The sequence below is a fragment of the Scyliorhinus canicula genome, chromosome 17 (genome assembly GCF_902713615.1).
Source record: "Scyliorhinus canicula chromosome 17, sScyCan1.1, whole genome shotgun sequence".
NCBI lineage: Eukaryota > Metazoa > Chordata > Chondrichthyes > Carcharhiniformes > Scyliorhinidae > Scyliorhinus > Scyliorhinus canicula.
Genome location: NC_052162.1, coordinates 112,815,942 through 112,840,940, shown reverse-complemented (window position 1 = coordinate 112,840,940; position 24,999 = coordinate 112,815,942). Strand labels below are relative to the sequence as shown.

At 47.9% G+C, this 24,999-nt stretch overlaps 1 protein-coding gene across 1 annotated transcript in view; it reads right to left on the bottom strand.

The window, feature by feature from the left end:
* The window catches only part of LOC119951527 (oocyte zinc finger protein XlCOF6-like), a 94,426-nt gene extending 70,180 nt beyond the window's left edge, over nt 1-24,246 (bottom strand). Inside the window, exon 1 of the mRNA XM_038774727.1 lies at nt 22,042-24,246. Coding sequence (XP_038630655.1) covers nt 22,042-23,136 — 1,095 coding nt within the window. The 5' untranslated portion in view covers nt 23,137-24,246. The remainder of the gene's footprint in view (nt 1-22,041) is intronic.
* Nucleotides 24,247-24,999: the final 753 nt, after the last annotated feature.

Sequence of the window (24,999 nt, the reverse complement as noted above, 5' to 3'; positions counted from 1 at the left end):
GAGAAGGCCATTCAGCCCATCGAGTCTGCACCAGCTCTTGGAAAGAGCACCCTACCCAGGTCAATAACTCCACCCTATCCCCATAACCCAGAACCCCACCCAACATTAAGGGCAATTTTGGACACAAAGGGCAATTTATCATGGCCAATCCACCTAACCTGCACATCTTTGGACTGTGGGAGGAAACCGGAGCACCCGGAGGAAACCCACGCACACACGGGGAGGATGTGCAGACTCCGCACAGACAGTGACCCAAGCCGGAATCGAACCTGGGACCCTGGAGCTGCGAAGCGATTGTGCTATCCACAATGCTACCGTGCTGCCCCTACTACATCCATGTAAACTACATCAACTGCACTACCCTCATCTACACAACTAGTCACATGCTCAAAAGAATTCAATCAAATTTGTTCGGCATGACCTCCCTCTGACAAAGCCATGCTGACTATTCCTGATCAAACCTTACTTCTCCAAGTGGAGATAGATATACTCCTTCATAATTTTCTCCAATAGTTTCCCTACCACTGATGTGAGACTCACTGGTCTGTAGTTCCCTGCTTATCTTATCTCTACAACCTTTCTTTTTTTTAATATTTAGAGTACCCCTATTCATTTTTTTCCAATTAAGGGGCAATTTAGCATGGCCAATCCACCCACGCTGCACATCTTTGGGTTGTGGGGTGGAACCCACGCAAACACGGGGAAAACGTGTCAGAACCGGGAGCGAACCTGGGTCCTTAGCGCAGTGAGGCAGCAATGCTAACCACTGCTCCACCATGCTGCCTCGACAACCTTTCTTAAATAGTGGGACCACATTAGCTGCTCTCCAGTTAGAACATAGAACAGTACAGCACAGAACAGGCCCTTCGGCCCTCGATGTTGTGCCGAGCAATGATCACCCTACTTAAACCCACGTAACCCGTATACCAACAATCCCTCCATTAACCTTACACTACGGGCAATTTAGCATGGCCAATCCACCTAACAGTTCTCTGGCCCGAGGCAAGAGAGGAATTAAACATTTGGGTCAGAAACCCTGCAATCTCCTACTTCACTTCTCACGGCATTCTGGGACACAATTCATCCCGACCTCGAGGTTTGTCCACTTTTAAGCCTGCCAACATCTCCAATACCTTGTCACAGCCTGTGACAATACCTCAAGAATCTCACAATCTCTCCCCGAGTTCCATATCTACCTCCTCATTCCTTTGGGTGAAGACAGATGTGAAGAATTTGTTCAACACCCTACCAATGTCCTCTAGCTCCACCCACAGATTTCCCTGCTGATCCCAAATGGACCCTACTGTTTCCCCGGTTTTCCTCTTTCCATTGATATACTGATAGAATGTCTTTGGGTTTTTCCTTACTTTTACCAGCCAGAGCTTTCTCATATCCCCTCTTTGTTCTCCTAATTGCTTTCTTAAACTCCACCCTGAACTTTCTGTGCTCCACTACTGCCTTCGCTGAGTTGCTCTCTTTGTACTTGCTAAAATACTCTCTTGTCCTTCTCAGCATATTCTGAATATCTGTGGTCATCCATGGTTCTCTGGGATTGTTACTCATTCCTATTACTCCAGAGAGAACATGTTCAACCTGTACCCTCTCCATTTCCTTTTTGAACGTCCCCCACTGCTCTTCAGCAGATGTTCCCACCAATAACCCTTCCCAGTCTACCTTGACCAGATCCTGCCTTATTTTACGAAAATCCGCCCGCCCCCAATCCACAACCTCTTTTTGCAACTTGTCCATTTCTTTGTCCATAACAAACTTAAATTGCACCGTGTTGTGGTCGCTATCACCAAAATGCTCCCCCATCAACCTAAGGAGCTGGTTTAGCGCACTGGACTAAATTGCTGGCTTTTAAAGCAGGCCAGCAGCACGGTTCAATTCCCGTACCAGCCTCCTCGAACAGCTGCTGGAATGTGGCGACTAGGGGCTTTTCACAGTAACTCATCGAAGCCTACTTGTGACAATAAGCAATTTTCATTTCATTTCATTTCACCTGTCCGGTTTCATTCCCCAGAATTAGGTCCAGCACTGCACCATCCCTTGTTGGACCCTATACATATTGAGCTAAATGGTTCTCCTGTATACGTTTTAAGAACTCCATTCCATGTCAGCCCTTAACATTGTGACTATCCCAGTTAATGTTGGGAAAGTTGAAATCACCTAATATAATTACCCTATTGTTATTTGTAGTCAGCTCTGCGAAATGCGCACATATTTGCTCCTCAATTTCCCGCTGACTATCTAGGGGACTATAATAAACACCCAGCAATGTGGCTTCCATCTTTTGTTCCTTCGCTCTACCAACAAAGCTTCATTTGATGCCTCCTCCAAGATATCATCTCTCCTTACTGCAATAACTGACTCCTTAACTAATAACGCCATGCCTCCTCCTCTTTTATTCCCAACTCTGTCTTGCCTGAAGATTATATATCCTGGGTTGCTGAGTTGCCAAACCTGTCCCTCCTTCAACCACATTTCCGTGAATAGAGACGCAGTTTCCCAATCTCTCTTTTTATAAGACAGTCCTGCCATCCCTGGAAGAGGTCTGGTGAACCTTGATTGCACCCCCTCTCTCGTAATAATATCTTCCCTCAGGTAAGGACAATAAAACTGCACACATTACTCCAGCTGCGGTCTAACCAAGGTTCTATACAATGGGTATATTCTGGCCGGCCTCGTGACTTTGCTTCCAGTGGGCTGATGCTCTTTGAGCCTGAGAGAGCACATTTCCACTGAAATGATCCACAAAAGCTAATGAAGGACATTTATTTTATCCTGTAGAGTAGTGTTTTCCCTCCACTACAGGTAAATCTAAATTAAATACATTTGTCTCTGTTCCATTGAGTCTACAGCACACGGCCAGGCCAGTCGGCTCAATTGGTCTCTGTCAGTATTGATGCTCCACATGAGCCTCCACCCACCCCTCTTCATCTCCGCCCATCAGCATCTCCTTCTATTCCTTTCTCCCTCATGTCTGTTTCTAGCTTCCCCTTCAATGTATTCATGCTGTTCACCTCAACCACTCACTGTGGGAGTGAGTTCCACATTCTCACCACTCGCTGGGTAAAGAGGTTTCTCATCAAATTCCGATTGGATTATTGAACCCCTTCATCGTCTTAAAGATTTCCATCAGGTCATCCTTCAGTCTTCTCTTTTCTAGAGAAAAGCAGCCCCAGCCTTTCCTGAGGGTGAAATGCTCTCAGTTCTGTATATTATGAATCTTTGTTGCACCTTCTCCAGTGCCTCTATTTCCTTTTTCTAAATGGAGATGACGAATGTTGACAGTGCTCCCAGTGTAGTCTAACCCTGGCTCTAAACAAGCTGAACATAGCCTCCTTGCTTTTCAATTCTACCCCTCTGGGCCGGAACCCGATATATGGGCCCCACACTTTAGGAAAGATTTTACCAAAGAACAAAGAGAAGTACAGCACAGGAACAGGCCCTTCAGCCCTCCCAGCCTGTGCCGATCATGATGCCATAACTAAAACAAAATCTTCTGCCCGTACTCGGTCCACATCCCTCTATTTCCTCCCGATTCATGTACCCATCCAGATGCCTCTTAAATGTTGCTAATGTACCTGCATAAAAGCTGCGATTGTCCCGGGGGGGATCACCTCCAGGGGGCAGTGTTTATGCAGCCTCCTAAGAAGATGCCAAATGTCGACGGAAGACTTTAGAAGTTAAATAAGTTTGTCTACGTTTTGAACGATGTTTCAGAGTGTATGGTACTTCTCAGTTAGATCAGTTTTGTTAAAGTTGGGTTGTCTCCACCTGAAGGCAGAAGCTGCCGTGCTTTATTGGTACCATGGCAGGAAACTCTCGGGCATCTTTATGATGCATGTTGATGGCTGCCTATGTGGTGGTACTAGTGAGTTCCAAAACAATGTTACTGACAGGATCAGAACAACATTTAAGGTTGGAGTCAGACTTCTCAGACCTTTAAATAAATTGGATTGGAAATCGGGCAGTGTGGGTCTGACATGACTTTACATCAACAATCTCAGGGAGACGGTATGAACCTTGTCACAGTCAATGGGGTCGGGGCCTCACAGAAAAATGAAGATGTTTCCAAAGCTGGGACTGAGCAGCTGCAAAGTTGAATTGGCCAATTGGATTGGCTGGGCACACAGACAGGGCCGGATACAGGTTTTGATGTCTTCGAGCTGAGTTCTGTAATGAAATGTCCAAAGATCGAGGACATTTAACAAGTGAATCATAGAATTCACAGTGCAGAAGGAGGCTATTCGGCCCATCGAGGCTGCACCGACCCTTGGAAAGAGCACCCAACTTAAGCCCACACCTCCACCCTATCCCCGTAACCCAGTAATCCCATCTAACCTTTTTTGGACACTAAGGGCAAGTTAACATGGCCAATCCACCTAACCCACACATCTTTGAACAAAACATTTAAAACATACAAGGTGGAGAAATGTGTGCTGAAATTTCCATCTTTGGGTGAGCTCAAGAATACAAAATAGATTGTTTGTTGGGATGCCTCGCATGAACATGTCTCCGTGTCTGTACACTCAGTGATGTTTAAACATCTCTTTCAGCAGAAGAACAAACATTTCTCCTTCTGGATTCAAAGGTCAATGATATTCAGCTCCCATGAATCAAGTGACTCTGTCAGATGTGATGTGTGGTGTGAAATTTCTGTATGTAAATCCTCCCCTTCTAATATCCTGCAAACGGAGTTTAAAAAAGCCATCACTGTTAGTGCAGGTTACACAAACGGAATGTGAAATTCGATCCTATTGTAAGATCTGGGTTTGGCTCCAATCTCAATTATAATACTCAAATCAATTACACGTCAGAATGTGTTGTAAAAGTTACTTAAAAGGAACCTGCAGCTCCTGACTAATTACAGACCATTCCGGGTACAAGAATGTTGTCACGGAATTTATTAAATTAATTTATAACTACAAAATCACAATACTCAACCAAGGCAGTGGATCAGTCCTTTCACTCTGGATCACCAGCTCTCGACTTCTGGGTGACTGTGGCGATGTCTCTTGTTCTGTGGACTGAAGTCTATCCTCTTAATTCATGTTGTGTTGTGCACCGAGCTCCAGAGAATTGTAGCTCATTAACCCTTTCTAGCAACTACCTCTGTGCATTGGTCGTATCTTGCAGTTCTGATTGGCCCAAGCAGCAAATGATCAGTCCCTAATTAGTTAAATGGTGCAGAATCAATGTCTGATTGGTCAATGAAGGATTTTGGTCAATTTGCTGATGTCACTTCCCATTAACATGGGCATCTTGTTGATGTCACTTCCCATGACCTCCTAATTAGTTGCCCAGGATTTCAGTCACATCAGTTTGTTTATTTTTAATTTTTTTTTTAACTCCCATCCTTAAAAGTTACAAAGCCAATGTAATGTGGACAGGGCAAGCCCCTAATCCATCTCAATGCTTGCTCCAAAAAACAATTCAAATTGAATCCATTTCATGGTCTCCAGAAGAGAGATATACAAGATCCAAGCTGACAAGAAAAGGCATTGCATCTCACCTTGAGTTGAATCATTTCTTCATCTTAGCCAAAAGGCTGAGAAGCGATTGCTATTTCCTGCTGTTGTATTATGTTTCTAGCTTCTGCACTAATATAGCAAGGCAACACAAGGTAATAATAAGTCTTTTTAGTGTCATAAGCAGGCTTACATTAACACTGCAATGAAGTTACTGTGAAAATCCCCTAGTCGTCATACTATGGTGCCTGTTTGGATACAGTGTGTCTACGCACTTGTAATAAGAGGATATGTGGTGTCATTTCCTCATGATTGATGTTCGTCAGGCTCATCGTCCTAACTAATACATCTCAAGTGTTATGTGTAACTTCTTGGTGACTGCTGATGCCTGAAGCAAGTTACTTAAATACAAATAACTGAAAGTATAGGAGATACACAAACTTAAACTAATACAGCAATTCCTACTGAACACAGAAAATAAATCCATAAAGGTGATTGGTGTGCTAAAGTTCAAGTAGCAAGATACACATTACAACATTCCATTTTCTATTCATAAATGGCATGTTCAGAAGAAATAAAAGACAGAAACTATGCTCTGGAGACGTAGCGGGGTGACTATCCTGTCCAGCCTGAGCAGGATGCCGTCGATCAGCGCCAGGACTGCTAGGGGCAGCCTGAGGAGCCGCCGTGATTCCAGGCAGCGTTCGCTGGAGTTACGGGCGGGGTTCTCAGGATTGCTAGGGGACGGTTAACGGGCTGTGGGCAGCCTGGGACTGCCGCCGTGATTCCAGGCAGCGTTCGCTGGAGTTACGGGCGGGGTTGCCAGGACTGCTAGAGGCAGCCTGAGGAGCCGCCGTGATTCCAGGCAGCGTTCGCTGGAGTTACGGGCGGGGTTCTCAGGATTGCTAGGGGACGGTTAACGGGCTGTGGGCTCCGGACGGGACTGCCGCCGTGATTCCAGGCAGCGTTCTCTGGAAGTTACGGGCGGGGTTCTCGGAGCCTATCCCCCGGTGTAACCCATACCTTCACTGAAGAATTTTACCTACTTACCCCTTAATAGCATTGGTGTCCTGGGTCCTGTGTTATTAAGGAAGTAAAGTAAGCTAATAACCACTTAAAATCTGGTCTTCTTGAGTTGAATTAGCTGTTTAAACTCGGCTGCTTTCCTTGTCTTTCTCCAGCAGGCTGTCTCTCTCTCTCTCTCTCTCTCTCTCCTGTTGCTGTTGCAGAGTGCTGGTGCTTCTGCTCCCTGGGTTTATATTCTCTTTCGAAGAGTTATTAAGTTTTAACGACTGTATTGTATATGGGCTTGTTTCACTTTGATAGTTTAAAAGTATCTTTGATGTAAACATCTTACTACAACTAATTATTCATTTCAGGCATATCGTCTCCTCTCAGATTTGATTTAAAAAATGCTTTTGTTTCAATAGTTAACTTTTATTTCTGTGGTTTCAAATCGTTTAATTTTCCAATTGTCCCCAGTTCATAACTTTGCCTTTGATTTTGACTTAAATGATGTTTCTCGTAGCCAGGTCATCTCCAATTTTCTTTTAATTAACTTGATGTTCGTAGAATTTTACCCCTGAAATTGACACTAAATTCGACTGAGCATCTTCCATTCTTTCCAGCTGTTTACTAAGAGAGTTTATTTCAATTAAGGTGTGAAACTTTGCCCTTAGCTGTATGCTAAAATTTAACTTGGTTGTGACTTGAAAGACTTGCCTGTTTTAAACATTCATCACTTAATGCAATTGAAACTCTCATCCATGCTTTTTCAGATGCTTTCTGAGATAGTTACATTCCATGAAGGTGTGAGCCATTGTTTCTGCTGAGACCTGATTGTGAGCAAGAATCTGCATTTTATAACCCTGCTCTTTGCAGCTGCTATTAACCTTTTGTGGGATCTTTCCCTGTACCCTCTCAAACCAGATATTGCCAGACTTTCATGTTTCAAATGACACATTTTTCTGTATTATCAAGAACCCACCGCAAAGAAATTAATTGCCTTGTGGAGGGAATACTGTCAGTCAGTGAAAGATGCATCTATACTGGCTAGCTGGCAGGAAAATGCCTCAAAATTGGGTATTGGCCTCACTGAAGGGGGAATTGTTAAAACAGTAGAGGTCTTAGAAAGGGAATGTAAAGAATATAAAGAACGTAAGAATGCTACTCCTACCCCGGCGCCGGTCAGCAATGCGAAGCAAGGTTGGGAGGAGGGGGACGATGGGGATGAGGAACATCTGTTCAATTGCAGGGGACGTCAGAAGCCCCCACAGCCTCCACAGCCTCCACAGCCCCCACAGCCACCTCCGCCACCGCCCCTGGAATGTGATCAGTATTATGAGTAACTCAGTATGTTCAGAACTACATTGGTCTCAGAATAAACAGATAAAGAATTTGTGCTGGGCAGTTTCGAAACTGCTGCGTTGAAATTGACACTGCATGGCTCCGCAGGGTCCTAGTGCCCGCTGATCACAAACAGTCACTAGCAGAACCGCCTCAAGGAGGCACTCCTCCAGGCCCCTGCCCTTGGTCGACCCTTATATGATCGCCCTTTTCAGCTCTATTGCACAGTCCTTGCCGACTGCGCCACAGCTGTCCTGACCCAACGCCACGGCGACCGCTGTCGCCCGGTTGCATACTACTCCTCTAAACTCGATCCGGTGGCCCTTGGCTATCCTATCTGTACCCAAACTCTTGCAGCTATCTACAACAGCCTGCAATCGGCTGCTAATATTACCCTCCAACAAGATATCACTGTCTATAGTTCCCATTCTGTTACGGCCCTTTTGGGACAGCTACAGACTCAGCATCTCACGATGGCTCGTCAGAATAGATATGAGATTGCTCTCCTTAATAACCCAAAGGTCCAGTTTGCCCACTGCACCACTATCAACCCTGCTAACTTTTTGACGCATCCTCCCACAGACATGCTCGACCCAACTCATGACTGTCTGCAACTGTTGCAGGAAGTCTCCTCGGTTCGAGACGACCTCTCCGATATACCCCTCCCAAGTGCAGATTGTTCCTTTTTCACCGATGGAAGTTCTTCCGTCGGCGAAAGGGGGGGATAGACAATCTGGCTATGCAATCATCGATCAAGACGGTGACGTAGTAGAAGCAGCAGCATTTGAAGTTCCCTTTTCTGCCCAACAGGCAGAATTGTTTGCGTTAATACGAGCATGCATATTGGCACAGGGGAGGAAGGTTAATATTTATACAGATTCCCGATACGCCTTCGGGGTAGTACATGATTTCGGGCAATTATGGAAAAACAGAGGATTTCTAACCTCCGCTGGTACACCCATCTCACACCAGCAGTTAGTAACCCAGTTATTGCAGGCCCTTATGCTCCCAGACAAGATAGCGGTGATAAAATGCGCAGCGCATACAAAAGGCACAGGACTGGTGGAAACGGGCAACAGGAGAGCGGACGAGAAGGCAAAAGAAATTTCTAAATCTGGCAAACTAATGGTGCCTAGAATGATGAGGCAGACTAAAACCCCCTCGGGAAAGTCCCCCTCTGAAAAACCTATGCCAACCATTGCTGACATAATCCAAATGCAGGAGGACGCTCCTGCAACTGCTGTAAATATGTGGAAAAACTTAGGATGTATATATGATATCGAAAATAAGCTGTGGGTCACCCCGGTAGGACAAACATGTATGACCGATGCATTAGCAGCCTGGGTGACCGAATGTGTACACTTTGCAACTCACTGTGGAGCTCGTGCCACAGGGGACATATTGTTAAAAAGCTGGTGGCACCCACGACTGCAAGAAATGGCCCAACAAATTAGCAGTCGGTGCCTAATCTGTCAACAGCACAACCCCGGTAAGGCCGTCCCCTGTGATCCTGGCACAACCCCCTTACCTGAGGGTCCATTTGAGACCCTGCAAATGGATTACATTGAGTTGGAAAGATGTCAATGCTATAAATATGTGTTAGTCATTGTGGACACTTTTAGCAAATGGATCGAGGCCTACCCGACTACGGATAACAAGGCCTCGACAGTAGTTAAGGTGTTAATGCGAGAAATTGTTCCGCGATTTGGAATTCCAGCCCGGCTGAGCTCTGACAATGGTCCCCACTTCATAGGTCAAATCAATAAGGAATTCTGTGCTCTGCTAGGAATAAAGCAACAGTTTCATTGTGCCTACAGACCACAAGCCGCTGGAGTGGTGGAAAGGGCTAATCAGACTCTAAAGACTAAACTCGCTAAACTACAAGCAGACACTGGGGCCACTTGGCTCAAACTCCTGCCTTTAGCACTCTTCCAGCTACGTGCCACTCCCGCAGGAAAAACTCGCCTAAGCCCAGCAGAAATACTATATGGCAGACCCTTTCGAACGCCTTGGGACAGCAGTGTTCCACGGAATGTTCAATTCCATTACATGACTACCGAGATGGCTAATTATATATTAACACTAACTAGAATTTTGAAAGGATTACACTCCCGAGTTCGTGCCACCCAGGAAGAAGTCCCCTCCATTACTCATGACGTCTCCATCAACCCTGGGGATTATGTCCTAATTCGAAATTGGACACGTAAGGGTTTGGAACCTCGATGGGAGGGTCCCCTACAGGTTCTACTCACTACCCCCACTGCAGTAAAAGTGGAGGGCCGGAACGCATGGGTACATATGCACCATTGTAAGTTAATTAAGTATCCATGATGTTCTAAACTTTTCCTTTAAGTCATAGGAACACGAGTACCAGGATGAAGTCCCTCTTCACCGTCAAAATACTCGCCACCCTGCTCTCTCTCGCTGCATCCGGAAGAAGGAGATGCCCGTATGGAAGCCGACGTCCACCCCTGTGCCGAGAAGGAACCCCACGATGTGGAACAACGACAGATCTCCGATGGATCACCACCGCTATCAAAAACTGCCCGACCACCGTTCATCCCGACGACCAGAAGCCCCGATTCCTGACTACGTACATGGTTCTGATCTACGATCGCCGCACATGCAGGTGGAACCACCGGTGCATTGATAAGGACAGGGTACAAATTTTACCATCAAGGACTACTCACCCCTACTCGCCTTCCAGAAGGAAGCGGGCAACGCACCATGTAACGGCGAATTCATTTCTGTTTATGTCCTATGTCTATGCTAAGAAAGTGGGTGTCTCCTCTTGCTGGGTATGTACACAGGTCCCGACCCATGCCCATGGAGGCGTTCCCTTGATCTCTGTTCCTTTCTCGATCGAACAGACGGCTGCATGGGTTATATTCCAGACAGTTCAGAGAATATCACGCGTCTGGTAACCCATATCAGAGATGGAGTACAGCGCTTGCGACTCGCCGGTCAGGCTGACTGGTGGAGCTGGATGTGGTCCAATTCTTGGGCCACTTACCTATTCCATGGGCTCATTATCTTCGTTACCATCTGTTTGTTGCTCTGTATCATAGCTACTGGTGTGAAATGCCTATGCAACCGTTTGGGTGCCACTGCATTACCACAGATGCTTCAGAGATCCACCCTAGACGAAAAAGAAACACTGGTTCCACCTACCCCTGACCTATATGAGGAAGTGGCATCCTGCCGGAGCCTAGTAGAGGAGGAGTACCTCCGCCTCGCTCTCATTTCCATCTAAAGTATCCTGAGTGTTATGTGATCAAGGAATGATCAAAGGGGGGAATGTAGAAGTGGATTTCATTTGGAACTTCGCTGATAGGGTTAATATAACAGTTCTGAAAAGCTCTGTGAACGAGATGTCAACAGGTCAAGGGATGAAATAAAGGGAGTGTGTCTGACCGTATCTGTAAAAGCAAAGATGTCAGAAGGTTATGGGATGGAATATAGGGAGTGTGGCATTGGTACTAATTAATGTTCTGACCCGTATCTGTAAAAGCAGAGAGGTCAAAAAGGCAAAGAATGGAATGAATGGGAACCGTTACTTTATTGCAGAGATAACATAATTAAGCTCGTTTGACCAGTTGGAACAAATAAACATTGAAATGTAAGGGGGACTGTCTTTGGAGTGAGTTGAGCCATATGGCCATGGGATACAAAAACCTTTGTATTAATATTGATAGTGACTTGTGCTAATGATTATGTCAAAAATAACCTCCCGACCTCGAAGAATAATTCCATATATGTACATGTTCTGGATCCTTGCCAAATCATAGGTGTATCTAGGAATTTAAAGGGACCACCTCTAAGCTGTGATTGTATAAAGAGACAGTCCATATTTTGGACTTTGGCACTTCTCGAAGGTGGTTACCCGACTGCTTAGAGATTTGTCCCGGCCGTAAATAAACGAATATTCGTTACTGACGTGTTCGAGTGTTTTACTTCTGGACTGACGATCAGATACGTGAAAGCGCAATTCACAAGGTCACCCTTGCCCTTTCTGCCAGCCATTGCTGAGGTTGCGGATGACTCGCTGCAACAGGGGGTTCTTTGGCCGTCTCTTCTCGGATGAGAACGATCTTCTCATCTGTTGCCGGGAGAGTGCTTGCACACAGTTGTACCTGCAATTCAATATGCTGGATGATCTCCAGTGGTTCACTGGGTGAGTTGACGGAGCGGGACAATGCATCGGCGATGATGAACTCCTTGCCAGGTATGTACACCAGATTGAAATCTTACCTCCGGAGTTTGAGCAGAATTCTCTGCAAACGAGGCGTCATGTCGTTCAGGTCCTTTTGGGATGATGTGGGCCAGAGGCCTATGATCCGTCTCAACAGTAAAGGTTGGCAAGCCGTAGACATAATCATGAAATTTGAGGATGCCGGTGAGAAGACCTAAACACTCCTTCTCAATCTGCGCATATCTGGTCTCAGTGGGTGTCATTGCCCGTGACGCGTATGCTACTGGTACCTAAGATGAAGTGTCGTCTCTTTGAAGCAACACTGCCCCACTTCTGACTCGCATCTGTAGATATCTTGGTCTCTAGGTCTGGGTCAAAGAATGCCAGGACTGGTGAAGTGGTGAGCTTGGCTTTCAGCTCCAGCCACTCTGTTCGGTGTTCCGCCTTCCACTCAAAGGCGGTTGATTTTTTCACCAGGTTGTGTTGGGCCGTGGTGCGTGTGGCCAAATTCGGGATGAACTTGCCAAGGAAATTGACCATTCCCAGGGAGCACAGTACTGCCTTCTTGTCCTCGGGGACTTTCATTGCCTCGATGGCTTTAATTTTGTCTGTGTCCGGGCGCACACAGTGTTGCGAAATCTGATCGCCCAGGAACTTCAGCGTGGATGTCCCAAAACAGCACTTGGACCTGTTTAGCTTGAGGCCATGTTCATGTATGCGTCGGAATACTTTCTTGAGTCGCGACACATGTCCCTCTGATATCGTCAACATAGACACGAACCCCTTCTATTCCCTCCATCATCTGTTCCATAATGCGATGGAAAATCTCTGATGCCGAAATGATGCCAAGTGGCATTCGGTTGTAGCAGAATCTGCCAAAAGGCATGTTGAAGGTGCAGAGCCTTCTGCTGGATTCTTCAAGTTGGATTTGCCAAAATCCTTGGGATGCGTACAATTTTGTGAAGAAGCGCGCGTGTGCCATCTCACTCATGATTTCTTCCCTCTTCGGGATGGGATAATGTTCCCGCATAATGTTTTTGTTTAGATCTTTGGGGTCAATGCAGATGCGTAGGTCCCCCAAAGGCTTCTTTACGCACACCATCGAGCTGACCCAGTCGGTTGGTTCAGTGACCTTGGAGATGATGCCATTTTGTTGAAGACTCGTGAGCTCTGACTTCAGGCGCTCTCTCAGTGGAGCAGGGACACATCGTGGTGCGTGGACCACTGGCTTGGCATCAGGCCACAGTGGAATCTTGTACTCGTACGGCAGCGTGCCCATCCCACTAAATACATCTGGGTACTGGGTTAGGATGTCGTCGATGCTGGCCTGAAGATCCGAATGGGACAGCGTTGTGGTGCAGACCCTTTGAATGAGGTTCAGTTGCTTGCAGGGGTGCGCACCTAGCAGGGACGTCCTGTCTGGTTTAACAATCTCGAAGCGTAAGCTTGTGTGTGTGTGTCGGCTAAACACCTGCAGATGGCAGGACCCCAGTGCCTTGATTGCGTTTTCATTGTAGTCCAGGTGTTTGCAGGCAGCTGGAAGGATTGTGGAGGGCTTCTTGATTCTCTTGAAGTCCACCTGCAAAATCAGGTTGGCGGAGGCACCTGTGTCCAGTTTGAACTGGATGGGGTAATGGTTGACCTTCATCACTGCATGTCTTTCGTCCTCGGAATCCACGGCCAGGATTGATTGGACTCGCGATGTGTCCGGTATGGCGTATTCGTACTTTGCAATAATGCCCACGCGGTAAGTGTTGTCCAGGTAGTCATCATCTGGATCCGTCGCACTGCCTGGATCAGAGTCATGCATTCGGTGTTGCACATTTCTGATGTGCTGCTGTCGGAATTGGGAGCGCTGGCTCCTGTCTGGTGGTGCAAATCAGCACAGGGCTGCATAGTGGTTTGGTTTACCACAGTTTAAATAGCGTTTGCCTCTTGTAGGGCAGGTTTTTTAAAAAATGGGGGTGCCGCAGTTTGCTCACGTCATGACATCGGCATCATGACGCTCAGTGCATCGCTGCGCATGCGCGGTGCGGTTCTCGGACGTTTGCACCTGCGCAGTGCGGTTCCCGGCCACTTTGTGTTTCCGATCGCATTGCGCATGCGTCGGGCCCCAGGAAGAGCACGCAAAATGGCGGCTTTCGTCAATGTGCATCCGGGAGATGGCCTGAACACTCTCCACCTCGTGGGAGGCTTAGAACATAGAACAGTACAGCACAGAACAGGCCCTTCGGCCCTCGATGTTGTGCCGAGCAATGATCACCCTAATTAAACCAACGTAACCCGTATACCCGTAACCCTAAGGGAAATTTTGGACTAAGGGCAATTTATCATGGCCAATCCACCTAACCCGCACATCTTTGGACTGTGGGAGGAAACCGGAGCACCCAGAGGAAACCCACGCACACACAGGGAGGACGTGCAGACTCCACACAGACAGTGACCCAGCCGGGAATCGAACCTGAGACCCTGGAGCTGTGAAGCATTGATGCTAACCACCATGCTACCGTGAGGCTTGTTTTTCACTTTCTGCTGCTTTGTACTGTGAATAGCGATTTTTAGAGTGCTCATGCACAGTACACGTTTCAATCGCAACTGGCAGGGTCATGTGCTTGATTTTCAACAATTGCTCTCACAGAGGATCAGAGTGGACTCCAAAATCTTCCGAGCATCAGTCGCGCCACTGAGGTCGGATGCTTCCACGTATAGTTGAAATTTCTGCTTGAATGATCGCCAGTTGGCACTAAGATTGCCGGTGGTCCTGAGCTGATGAGGAGCCTGAATCTTGTCCGTTGTGCTTGTATTCAGGTGCTGGTTGTCACAGATCTTGCTGAGTTGAACTAAATAGATTGAACAGTCACTCCTGGTATCATGTTGTGTTAGGCTGCTTCAGATAACACAGGCTGCTACTTGATGCAGTCTTAACTAAAGGATGCTCCAGACTCTGAAATGAGTTCAACGTGTTTATTGAATTATTAACGCAGTTCTCAAATGAGTTCGACTCTCTGCTAATCTAACTGTAGTAACTCAGTCTAACTGTACCAGCTTGCTCTAAGCCACGTGCTGGGGTGTGATACTGCTGATCAACCCTGTCTAACTCTCTAGATGTCTGTCTGTGGAAAGAGGCAAGGTATGAGTGCCTCATCCCTTTTATAGTGTTTATGTCATGCCCCCTTGTAGTGATGCCACCTCTGAGTGTCCTGACTGCCCATTGGTTGTGTCCTTTCTGAGTGTTCATTGGTTGCGTGTTTGCATATCATGACAGATATTGGGTGGAATTTTGATGAAAAGGCGTAGGTGAAGGTTGGAGGAGTAGTTTGTGCGCTGGTTACCAAACCTGGCAGAAGACGGTGAAAGACTTGGCCAAAGAGTTAGAGGAAACCTGTGCTGCAACAGTCAGTGTAAGGATAGCTGCGGGGGAAGGGCTACTGTGAGGTGAAAGGCCCCAGGTGGAGCAGTTGATGGCTTTTATTAAGGAGGAATTCCGGGAGCAGAGGAATGAAATGTGGGAGGATCACTCAAAGGCCATCAAAGGAGCTGTGGCACCCCTGAAGAGTTTGATGGAACGAGTGGAGGGGTATTGGGAAGTGCAGGGTGTGGTAGTATGACTAGAGGTACTACGTACCTAGGAGTGTGCGCTACCATTGGTGGAGAAGGCGCGCTGCTCATTGGCCCAAGTGTTTGCATTTCATTGGTCGAGATGTAAGGTAGCTCCGCCCAATGAGGCAGGGTATAAGAACCCGTGTTCCCCAGCAGCCATCCTTCTTTCTGTACTCGAGATGCTGGGGAAACATCTTGTTGATTAAAGCCTTCAATTCGGACTACTCCTTCGTTTCAGTCGTTATTGATTGCGCATCACAGGGGTCGAACATTCGGGAGATCGAAGGAGTGATCTTGGACCACAGCGATCATGTGGCTCTGGAGATGGAGGTGCGACTCCTTGGGGACCTGTGTAAAATGTTGAGGGCAAAGGTGGAGGAGCAGGAGAATACCTTGAGAAGGCAGAACCTGCGAATAGTGGGCCTGCCTGAAGGAGTGGAAGGTGTGAGTGCCACGAGGTACGTCTCAGAGATGCTGGTGGGAGAAGGGGTGCCGGGTAAGGTGCTTGAAGTGGACCAAGCGCATCAGTTATATAGATTACATAGAACATACAGTGCAGAAGGAGGCCATTTGGCCCATCGAGTCTGCACCGACCCACTTATGCCCTCACTTCCACCCTATCCCCATAACCCAATAACCCCTCCTCAACGTTTTAGACACTAAGGGCAATTGATCATGGCCAATCCACCTAACTTGCACGTCTTTGGACTGTGGGAGGAAACCGGAGCACCCGGAGGAAACCCACGCACACACGGGGAGAACGTGCAGACTCCGCACAGGCAGTGACCCAAGCCGGAATCGAACCTGGGACTCTGGAGCTGTGAAGCCACAATGCTATTCACTGTGCCACCGTGCTGCCTGAGGCAGAAGCCTTGAGCTGGGGAGCCACTGCGGACGGTGATCGCGAGACTCCACAAATTTGTGGAGAAAGAAGATTTTGTGTTGGGCCAGGGGGAAGCATACCTGCGACTGGGAGGGGAATAAGGTCCATATTTATCAGGACATCAGAGCCGAGTTGGCAAAGCGGCGGGCAGGGTTAAACAAGGCCAAGGCGGTGCTGTACCTGTGGCAGTTCACGTTTGGGATGCTCTACCTGGTGAAATTATGGGTGACGTTCGGAGGCCGGGAGTATTATTTCAAAACCCAGAAGCGGCTGCAGATTTCATTAAGGACCATAAACCGGGGGAGAACTCAGCAGACAATGTTTGGGAACGAGGCGCTGGCACTTCATAATAGTTAGGAGCATGTCTGAAATGGGGGTCCGGATTGGGGGATTTTCGTCCCCTCCGATTTGGAGGGGGTCCTTTTTGAGGTTTGTTGTTTACTGTTGGGATTGTAAGGGGTGAAAGGTTTATGTGGGGATGGATGTTCCCAACCCTCCCCCCCTGTTTTACGGGATTGTTTGTGTTCGGCATTTGTTTGTTTGCTTTTGGGGGGGGCGGCCTGGAGTTCAGGAAGAGTGTTTGTTTGGGTGGGGGAGCTCAAGATTAATAGGGAGCCTTCTTCCTTGAGCTGAGGAGTGGGAGGGGGGGTCTGCCTTTGGGCAGGGGCTGTCACACGAGCAGATGATGCTGGTGTACGGAAGTGAGGTGGCGGGGGAGAAGGCCGAGAGGGGGAGGCGGAGGAAGTTGTTGTGACGTGGCAGGGGGTGAGGGATGACATGGTCAGGGGCGGAGAAGGGGGCCATTTGGGATGGGCTAAGTGTCGGGTGAAATTAAGTGGTTGGGAGTTAAGTGGGGAAGATGACGGACGGTCGAGGGGATTGGAGGCGCAAGCCTCCGGTAAGGCTGGTATCGTGGAACGTCCGGGGACCGAATGGGCCCGGTTAAAAGGTCGCATGTGTTCGCGCACCCCAGGAGCTTGAAAGCGGGGATGGCCTTTCTGCAGGAGACACACCTCCAGGTGAAGGACCAGGTTAGGTTAAGTAAGGGGTGGGTCGGGCAGGTTTTTCACTCAGGGTTTGATTCGAAATCGAGGGGAGTGGCAAAAAAAAATGGGATTTGTGAGTGCAAAGGAGGTAAGGGATCCAGGTGGGAGATATGTGATTGTGAGTGGGGTATTGGAAGGGGCACCGGTAGTGTTGGTTAATGTGTATGCCCCAAATTGGGATGATGTGGGTTTTATGAGGGGGTTGCTGGCAGCAATCCCGGATTTGGCCACGTACCAGTTGACCATGGGAGGAAATTTTAACAGTGTCTTGGAGCCGAGGGTGGATAGGTCGGGCCCCAGGTCGATGGGTAGAGTACGAATGACAAGGGAGCTGGGGGGGTTTATGGAGAGGATGGGAATGGTGGATCCATGATACTTTCATAACCCAGGGGGAAGATGTATTCAAGGATTGATTATTTTGTAGTGAGTGAAGGGATTTTGGTTGGGGTGAAGGGGGCAGAGTATGTGGGGATCGTTATTTCAGACCATGCGCCCCACTGATTGGAGTTTTGGACGAGAGCAGAGGCCGGGGTGGAGGTTTGATTTGTGGATGTTGGGGAGGTGCAGGTGAGATGTTTCCCCGGGTTGGGGAGTCTAGAACCAGGAGACACAATTTCAAAATAAGAGGGAAGCCACTTAGGACGGGTCTCGGAGGAGACATTTCTTTATGTTTCTTTATAGTGTGGGGGAAAAGGCATTGAAGTGGGTGATCAGCCATGGTCGTATTGAATGGTGGAGCAGGCTCGACGGGCTGAATGGCCAACTCCTGCCCCAAGTTCCAATGATACAAAGATAGGTCGGAAAGTAAATTGTGAAGAGGACATAAGACAACAAAGTGATATAGATAGGTTAAGTGAGTGGGAAAAAATCTACCATGTGGAGTATAACGTGGGAAAATGTGAAATTGTCCGTTTTGGTAGAAAGAATTTAAAAAGCGTATTATCTAAATGGTGAGATTCAGAGGGATCTGGATGTCCAAGAGCATGAATCACAAAAGGCGAGTATACAGGAACAGCAAGTAATTAGGAAAGCTAATAGACCCCAATGCAACTAAAAGTGGTACATCAATCCCACTTACCAAGAACCTGAATGAGTTGGTTCTTCCCGGAGGTGGAGGACAGATGTGAACGGTGCCAAGGAGGCCCGGCCAACCAGGCCTACATCTTCTGGTCTTGTCCCAGGCTTGCTGGGTACTGGACAGCCTTCTTTGAGGTAATGTCCAAAGTGGTGGGGATGAGGATGGAGCCATGCCCGAAAGTGGTGGTCTTCGGGGTTTCAGACCAGCCAGATCTCTTCACGGGGAGGAGGGCGGATGCCTTTGCCTCTCTAATTGCTCGCCGGAGAATCCTGCTCGGCTGGCGGTCAGCAGCACCACCCAAAGCTGCAGACTGGCGGTCCGAACCTACTAGAATTTCTCCGACTGGAGAAAATCAAATTCGCCATCCGTGGGTCGGAAGAGGGCTTCCTCAAAACGTGGAAACCATTCACCCGACTGTTCCAAGATTTTTGTGTAGCCAACAAACAAATAAACAGGTAGCCAAGAGCCAGGGAAAATAGCCAGGACATGATAGAAGAGAGGGAAGGAGTAGCCAAACACAACAGGAAAGAAAGGGGAGTAGCCAAGAAGAAGGGGTTGGGAGGTGGGGGAGGGGAGGGGAGGGGAGGGAGGGAGGTTGAGAGGAGATCAACAGAGGGGAGCAAGAAGATAGGAAAGAGGAGGGAACACAAACTGGGGAGAGAGCGCAGGAAACGACAACGACCACAACAAGCACTGCAAGGCGAAAGAGAGAAAGAAGGAACAGGAAGAAGGAACGACAGGCGGACGAAGCTGAGGCAAACGGACAAAAACAAAAAACAAAAACGACCAAGAGATGCAAGTGATATCAGGGGCACCGCCCAGGTGCCCCTTCCACCCGGTTTTGTTTTGCTTGTTTTGTCTAAAAAAAAGAGATGGGTAGCACTGGGACTGCGGCGCCGAGGACCCGGGTTCAATCCCAGCCTGGGTCACTGTGTGGAGTTTGCACATTCTCTCTGTGTTTGCGCGCGTTTCGCCCCCACAACCCAAAGATTTGCAGGGTAGGTGGATTGAAGACGCTAAATTGCCCCTTAATTGGAAAAAAATAATAATTGGGTACTCTAAATTTATTAAAAAAGAGAGATGGGGGAGGGAGAGAAAAGACCCCCTTTTCTGCTATGTTATGAAATTATTCTTTTTTTTTACTTGCTGTTTTTTTCTCAGTGCGTACATTTGTAAGTATATCATGAATGAAACCCAATAAAAACATTTAAACTAAAAAGGAAAGCTAATAGAATGTTATTGTTTATTGTGGGGGAATTGAATACAAAAGTAGGGAGGTTATGCTTCAGTTATACAGGACATTGGTGAGACCACATCTGGAGCACTGTGTACAGTATTGCTCTCATTTAAGGAATGATGTCAATGTGTTGGAAGCAGTTCAGAGAAGGTTTACTGGACTCATACCTGGAATTGGAGGCTGGTCTTATGAGGAATGATTGGACAGGCTGGGCTTGTGTCCGATGGAGTTTTGGTGACTTGATTGAACCGTATAAGATGCTGAGGGGCCTCAACAGGGTCGATGTGGAAAGGATGTTTCCTCTTGTGGGAGAATCTGGAAATTGGAGTCACTTTAACAGTAACAACTTGTCCATTTAAGACAGAGGAGAACTTTTTTCTCTCTGAGGGTTGTTAGTCTTTGGAACTCTCTTCCTCAAAGGGCAGTGGAAGCAGAGTCTTTGAATATTTTGAAGGCAGAGCTGGATCGATTCTTGATAAGCAAGGGGTGAAAGGTTATCGGGGGTCAGCGGGAATGTGGAGTTGAGGTTACAATCAGATCAGCCGTGAATTTATTGAATGGTGGAGCAGGCTCGAGGGGCCGAGTGGCCTACTCCTGCTCCCAATCCGTATGTTATCACATCCTTTATAATAGATTGTAGCATTTTCCCTCCTACTGATGTCAGACTAATGGGTCTGTGGTTCCCTGTTTTCTCTCTCCCTCCTTAAATAGTGGGGTTACATTTACCACCTTCCAATCTGCAGGAAACATTCCAGAATCTATAGAATTTTGAAAGATGATCACCAATGTATCCACTATCTCTACAGCCGCCTCTTTCAACACTCTGGGATGTAGAGCATCAGCTTCTGGGGATTTATTAACTTTCAACCACATTAATTTCTCCAGTACTGCATTTTCACTAATACTAATCTATTTCACTAGTGTTCGCTTGTGCCTTGGTACCCGTGGGTGTTTGAGATAATTTCTACATCTTCCTCTGTGAAGACAGACACACATTGTTTAGTTTCTCTGCCATTTCCATATTCCCCATTATAAACTCTCCTGTCTCTGCCTGGAATGGACCCACATTGGTCTTTGCTAATCTTTTCCTTTTCACAAACCTATAGGAGCTTTTCCAGTCGGTTTTTATGTTTCTCCCCAGTTTGCTCTCATATTCTATTTTCTCTTCATCAGTTTCTTGGTCCTCCTTTGCTGAATTCTAAAACAAGTTCCCAATCCTCAGGTTTACTGCTATTTTGGCCACTTTAAGAGCCTCTTCCTTTGATCTAATGGAATCTTTAACTTTTCTGGTTAGCCATGGTTGCATTTTTCGTGCTGTAATTTTGTTCCTTAATCTATATTTGTTGTAATTATGTGAAAGTCGCCGAAGTCCCAGAGGACCATAGGCTGCTTTCCTCTTTGAGAGAGAGAGAGAGCTGACTGGTGGTGATTTAACCTGAGGGTCACCACACCTCAGGCGAGGGGCAATATTGAGGAGGTGGGGCTTTCATGGATAACCTCAGCCGGTACGGGAGTTGAACCCATGTTGTTGCCGTTGTTCCACATCATGAACCAGCCAACCAAGTGAACCGATTCCCTTGAAAATATGCAATAATTACTTAAATATTAGCTATTCCCTGTTTTCCATCAGTTTCCAGTCCACCTTAGACAACTTGCCCCTCACACCCTGATAGTTTTCTACTGTGAGGAACACCCAAATAAATTAAACAAAATAAAACATGTAACCACCAGGGCCCATCTCCATGGCAATGTGGCATGCTTTGGGAGTTGCAAACAGAAATGGGAACTAAATATCTTCAAACTTCCAAATACTCTTTCAATCTGTGATTCTTGCGAAATTTAGAACCAGGTATTTGCAACAAAGCTCAAACAGCATCAGCCCACTGGAGACAAAGTTGTGAGACTGACCAGTCCAACAGAAAGTCCAACCCTCCCACTTCACCAAGTGTCAGAATGAACATGGTTCAGTCCTGGAAGTGATTAACAGCAGCAATAACAGCAGAATCCAACCCCTGACATCACTTGTGAACTCGCTGGTGTGTCAGCAGGTGCAATGAATCACAAAATCCCTTCCCACACTGAGAGCAGGTGAACGGCCCCCATCCATTGTGAACTCGCTGGTGTGACTTCAGCTTGTATAACCGAGCAAATCCCTTCCCACACTCAGAGCAGGTGAAAGCTTTTCCCCAGTGTGAACTCGCTGATGTTTCTTTAGAATGGATAACTCAGTGAATCCCTTCCCACACTCAGAGCAGGTGTATGGCCTCTCCCCAGTGTGAACTCGCTGGTGGCTCTTCAGTATGGATTGCTCAGTGAATCCCTTCCCGCATACAGAGCAGGTGAATGGTCGCTCCTCAGTGTGAATTCGCTGGTGTTTCACTAGTTTAGATGAAACATGGAAACCCTTCCCACACTGGGAGCAGGTGTACAGCCTCTCCCCAGTGTGAATTCGTTGGTGTCTCCGCAGGGTGGATGAATATCTGAATCCCTTCCCACACTGGGAGCAGGTGAACGACCTCTCCCCAGTATGAATTCGTTGGTGTCTCCGCAGGCTGGATAACTCAGTGAATCCTTTCCCACACTGAGAGCAGATGAACGGCCTTTCCCCAGTGTGAACTCGCTGGTGTGTCCGCACGTGGGATGAATTACTGAAACCCTTTCCACACTGGGAGCAGGTGAATGGCTTCTCCCCAGTGTGAACTCGCTGGTGTGTCCGCAGGGTGGATGGTTTACTGAATCCCATCCCACACTGAGGGCAGGTGAATGGCCACTCCCCAGTGTGAACCCGCTGGTGTGACTTCAGGGTGGATAACACAGCAAATCCCTTCCCACACAGAGAGCAGGTGAACGGCCTCTCTCCAGTGTGAACTCGCTGGTGAATCCGCAGGCTGGATAATTGAGTGAATCCCTTCCCACACTGAGAGCAGCTGAACGGCCTCTCCCCAGTGTGAACCCTCTGGTGTATCTTCAGGTTGGTTGAATAACTGAATCCCTTCCCACACTGAGAGCAGGTGAATGGCTTCTCTCCAGTGTGGACCTGTTGATGTGCCCGCAGAACGGATGATTTACTGAATCCGATCCCACACTGAGGGCAGGTGAATGGCCTCTCCCCAGTGTGAACTCGCTGGTGTGACTTCAGGGTGGAAAACACAGCAAATCCCTTCCCACACACAGAGCAGGTGAATGGCCTCTCCCCAGTGTGAATGCGTCGATGAATCTCCAGCTCAGATGGGGCTCTGTATCCCTTCCCACAATCCCCACATTTCCACCGTTTCTCCATGCTTTGGGTCTCCTCTTGTCTCTCCAGGTCGGACAATCAGTTGAAGCCTCGTCCACACACAGAACACGTGTCCGGTCTCTCCCCGCTGTGAATGGGGTGATGTTTTTTTCAGGCTGTGTAACTGGTTAAAGCTCTTTCCACAGTCAGTGCTCTGGAACACTCTCACTCGGGTCTGTGTGTCTCGGTGCTTTTCCAGTCACACTGATGTTTAAAATTGTTTGATGTTCGCAGATCGGGCAAACATTCCTCCTTCTGGACCAAAGGCTGATGATATTCAGGCCCCGATGAATCGAGTGGCTCTGGAAGACTGAGAGGTGAGGATTGAGATTTCCGTCTTTAATCCCTCCTCTTCTAACATTCTGGAAAAACAACTTACAAAAATCATCACAGTCAGCACAGGATAGAAATTCAGAACAGACAATTCGATTTTCTATGGAACATTCTTTCCTCTCTCATTCCCCAATACCTAGTCTTCAATACCTATTCCCTATACCTCATCTCCAGGGAGCGGACGAGGAGGGGCGGAGAATCGGTTGCTGTGAGTATTAAAACCTTACCTCGGGTATTCACGGCCTAGTCTCCAGGAAGCAGCCTCGAAGGGGCATAATAATAATAATAAAAATAATAATAATAAACCTTTTATTGTCACAAGTATGAAGTTACTGGGAAAAGCCCCAAGTCTGTCGGAGCTGTGAGTGTTAAAATCTTACCTCGGGGATTCACGGCCTAGTCTCCAGGGAGAGGACTCGGAGGGGCGGGTATGGGAGCTGAGAGTTTTAAAAACCTTACCTCGGGGTTTCGAAGTCTAGTCTCCAGGGAGACGCTGCGGAGAGGCGGAATATCAGTGCTGTGAGTATAAAAACCTTATCTCGGGGATTCACGGCCTAGTCTCCAGGGAGACGCCGCGGAGAGGCGGAATATCAGTGCTGATAGTATAAAACCCTTACCTCGGGGATTCGCGGCCTAGTCTCCGGGGAGTGGGCTCAGAGGGGTGGAGTATCGGAGCTGTGAGTATAAAAACCTTACATAGAACATAGAACAGTACAGCACAGAACAGGCCCTTCGGCCCTCAATGTTGTGCCGAGCCATGATCACCCTACTCAAACTCACCCTATACCCGTAACCCAACAACCCCCCCTTAACCTTACTTTTATTAGGACACTACGGGCAATTTAGCATGGCCAATCCACCTAACCCGCACATCTTTGGACTGTGGGAGGAAACCGGAGCACCCGGAGGAAACCCACGCACACAGGGGGAGGACGTGCAGACTCCACACAGACAGTGACCCAGCCGGGAATCGAACCTGGGACCCTGGAGCTGTGAAGCATTTATGCTAACCACCATGCTACCCTGCTGCCCCTGTCTCCGGGGAGTGGGCTCAGAGGGGCGAGTATGGGAGCTGTGAGTATTAAAACTTTACCTCGGGGATTCGCGGCCTAGTCACTGCGAGGATGTGCTGAACGGATGCGCGGAAGGTCGTTCCGTGCATCGAATTTAGGCTATTTTATCCAAAATGGAACTGAGGAAAAAAAAGATATCCCCTCCAGCCGACAAAAGAAGACAAAATATATTTAACAAAATGTCGAACAACAGCTGCACCAGAGGCTGCAAGGAAGCGAGAGGCAACGGGAGCCTGGAGAAACGGGGTGAGCGAGACGGCGGACCCGCGAGGCGAGGAAACTCTGGCAGCACCTGAAGGAGAGGGACTAACAAGCCATGCAAGGAACGCCCCCTTGCCGGACGGCAGCTGGAGGAGGTTCCTCACCAGAGAGCTAAAGGAGGACACACGGCTGGGAATCCAGGTAGCGGTCAAAGTGGAGGTCACAGAAGCGCTGGCCGCCATGCGGGTGGCCCTCGGCA